This window comes from Bison bison, unplaced genomic scaffold, assembly GCF_000754665.1.
Source record: "Bison bison bison isolate TAMUID 2011002044 unplaced genomic scaffold, Bison_UMD1.0 scf7180017864158, whole genome shotgun sequence".
Classification (NCBI taxonomy): domain Eukaryota; kingdom Metazoa; phylum Chordata; class Mammalia; order Artiodactyla; family Bovidae; genus Bison; species Bison bison.
In genome coordinates this window covers 4,133,940-4,137,005 of record NW_011494730.1, presented here as the reverse complement: position 1 = coordinate 4,137,005, position 3,066 = coordinate 4,133,940, and the positions used below count along the sequence as shown (strand labels likewise).

General features: G+C 54.0%; 1 protein-coding gene across 1 annotated transcript in view; it reads right to left on the bottom strand.

The window, feature by feature from the left end:
• INPP5D (inositol polyphosphate-5-phosphatase, 145kDa) overlaps positions 1-3,066 on the bottom strand; it is a 141,387-nt gene that overhangs the window by 35,068 nt on the left and 103,253 nt on the right. Inside the window, 1 exon segment of the mRNA XM_010841232.1 lies at positions 288-384. Coding sequence (XP_010839534.1) covers positions 288-384 — 97 coding nt within the window.

Here is a 3,066-nt window from a genome sequence, read left to right as displayed (position 1 = left end):
TAGGCAAATCGGGCTTTCACTTGTGATGGTGCCCCAAGGAGGCTTTCCCCTTGAGAAGCGGAGTGGTGTTTAGGTGCCTCTGGGGTGACACAAGGAAGTGTCTGTTCTGTCCCCTAGGCAAGATTCACCCACACCCCTGTGCCACAGTTAGCTTTGATGAGACCTCAGGAAAAGTCCTTAGAGTCCAACAGGGCAGGGTCGTGGCCAAGGGCTTACAGGGTTCAGGTGTTGAGGTCTGTCTGGGCAAATAACCCCAAAAGTTGCTCTTGGGGAGTGAGCGCCATTACCTGAGTTTCTTTTCACTTCCTGAAGTCAGGTGGCTGTTAACAAATCCCAAGGAGGTTCCGTTGAACATGAACGACACCCCCACGGCTCCCTTGTTCCCTAAAGGGAGGGGGAGAAGGGAAAAGTCAGAACACCCGACAGGCAAAGTTGCCAAGTGGTGGGAAATCAGGGTGAAGCCAAGCCACTCGTCAGGAGAGAACAGGTGTGGGGAAAAGTGGAGGCCAAGGAAGAAAAATAGCTTCATCTAGGGTGAGAGATGGCAGGGGACAGGGACTGGGGTGGGGGGTGAGGTTCCTCTAGAATAAGAAAACGGGGTGAACAGCCGGCAGCCTTGGGGTTCTCGGCAGGTCTGAGGGAGGAAGCTGCTGGTGTTAAGTCATCCTGGCATCGCCCTCTCAGCAGGTGTGTGTGTGTGTGTGTTTCCCACAGGTCCAAGCAGGGCCATCAGAAATACTCAGAAACCTTGAGAAGAGGAGGTAGAAGGAGGAGCCGGTGGCTGGGGTGGGGCTGACCTCGCACCAGCAAACCCCAGCTTCCTGGAGAGGCCAAAACCCGCACTGAGACCCATGGTTCTCAGAGTGCATTCCCCAGACCAGCAGCATCAGCACCACCGGGAACTTGGTGCAAGCGCACATCACAGGCCTCGCCCCGGACCTGCTGAATCAGAGCTTTGGGAGTTGCTGTTGTTCAGTCGCAAAGTCATGTTTGACTCTTGCAACCCCATGGGCTGGGCTGTAGCCCTTCAGGCTCCTCTGTCCATGGGATTTCCCAGGCAAGAATATCAGAATGGATTGCCATTTCCTTCTCCAGGGAAACTTCCCGACTCAGGGATCAAATCCACATGTCTTGCATTGGCAGGTGGATTCTTTACCACTGAGCCACCAGGGAAGCCCTAAATATATTACGTTTGTTGTTGTTTAGTCACCAAGTTATATCCGACTCTTTGCGACCCCATGGACTACAGCATTGCAGGCTTCCCTGTCCATCACCATCTCCCAGAGTTTTCTCAGACCTCATGTCCACTCACTTTGAGAGTGGGAGTCAGTAATCTCTGTCTAACAAGTCTTCTGGGTCAGGAGTTCAGCCAACACTGTCCCACCACCAGCTATAGGGCGGTTTTTACATTTTCAAATAGTTGGGGGAAAATCAAAAGAAGAATATTTTGATTAAATATCTGATATAAAATTAAAATGATATGAAATTCAGAGTCTATAAACAACATTTTATTGGAACACAGCTATGCCCTTAGATAGAGTCCGGTAGTTATGACACAGACAGCATGACCTGCAGAGTCTTAAATATTTACTATCTAGCCTTTTAGAGAACAAGTCTGCCAGCCCTGCTCTAGGTGGTTCTGACACATGCCTGGGAACTTTCTCTGCCCATCATGGCAGCTGTGAGATGTGCTGGTCTTGAATGAGACGGGCTGTGAGTATAAGAGACACAACAGAATTGTAAGCCTAGAAGAAGAATGGACTGTAAGATAGCTAATAAACCTTTAAATTGAACACCCATTGAAATGGTAATGAGCCCTGGTGGCTCAGCCGGTAGAGAATCTGCCTGCAATGCAGGAGACCCATGTTCAATTCCTGGGTTGGGAAGATCCCCTGGAGAAGGGCAGAGCAACCCACTCCAGTACTCTTGCCTGGAGAATTCTATGGCCAGAGGAGCCTGTTGAGCTACAGTCCATGGGGTGCGAAGAGTCAGACACGACTGAGTGACTAACACTTTCAGGAGGTTTGATAAGATACATTGTGAAGATTGACTTTCCTTGTTTCCTTTTCCTTTAATTTGGTACTCAAAATGTAAAACCACCCAGCTGGCTAACATTCTGTCTGGGTTGGACAACGAGACGGCCCCAGGGACGAGCCAGGCCGGGCCTCCTGACCCAAGGCTCTCTCCCCTCTGCCCTGGAGTTGACTCCCCTGTCCCCATGAGGCCCCTCCTGTCAGCCTTCTCCCCAGCCTGGGGCCTAGGCTTAAGTCCCTGCCCACCACGTCCTTGCCACAGGGCCTTGGGCAGGTTTGGGAACATCACTGTAGCCTCCAGAGTCATGTCTGTGAGGGGGGCTCACAATAGTCCCTGCCCCGACAGGGTGTTTGTATTAAATGAACACAGCAAGCACTTAGCACACACGGCCTGGCACTGGGTCCACCCTCTCGGAGGTCTCAGCTCTTCCACCAGCCAGTCAGCACCCAGTGAACTCCTGCCCTGTGCTAACCATGGCTGGGAGCCATTTCAGGGGAGGGAAATGGGGGGAGATTGGCCCCAGAGGAGAAGAGGAGGGGAGGGAAGCAGGGACTGGGAAATGGTGCATGGGAAATCCCCTGCCTCCAAGCTGCCCTCCTAGAGCCATGAAACTCAGACTGCCCGGGCCTGCTGCCTCCCTCTCTGGCCTTGTCCCATCACCTGTAAGGCTGAGCCCAGTGAGCACAAGGCCTTTGCTTCGCTGCTCCTGCTGCGTGGAACGCTCCTCCCATTTCCTCAGCCCTCTGACTTCTCGGAGAGGCCCCTAGACGCCCCCCCCCATCTCAAGTAGCCCCTGGAGCCGCCCACCCCCTGCCACACACTCTTTGCCGGCATGCTCACTCCCCACCATCCTGCTGTCAGTCTGTCTGTCCAGCTGTGGGAGCAGCCCTGTGTGTGGTGGACAGACACCCTGGGGGCCCAGCAGCGTGCTGAGTGGGGCGGGGGGCACAGTCATCTCCGTCCCGCTGAGGGTGGTCCTGTCTTGTAACGGGAGGTCTGAGCAGACTGTGGCTGGGGGGCGGGGGGGGGGGG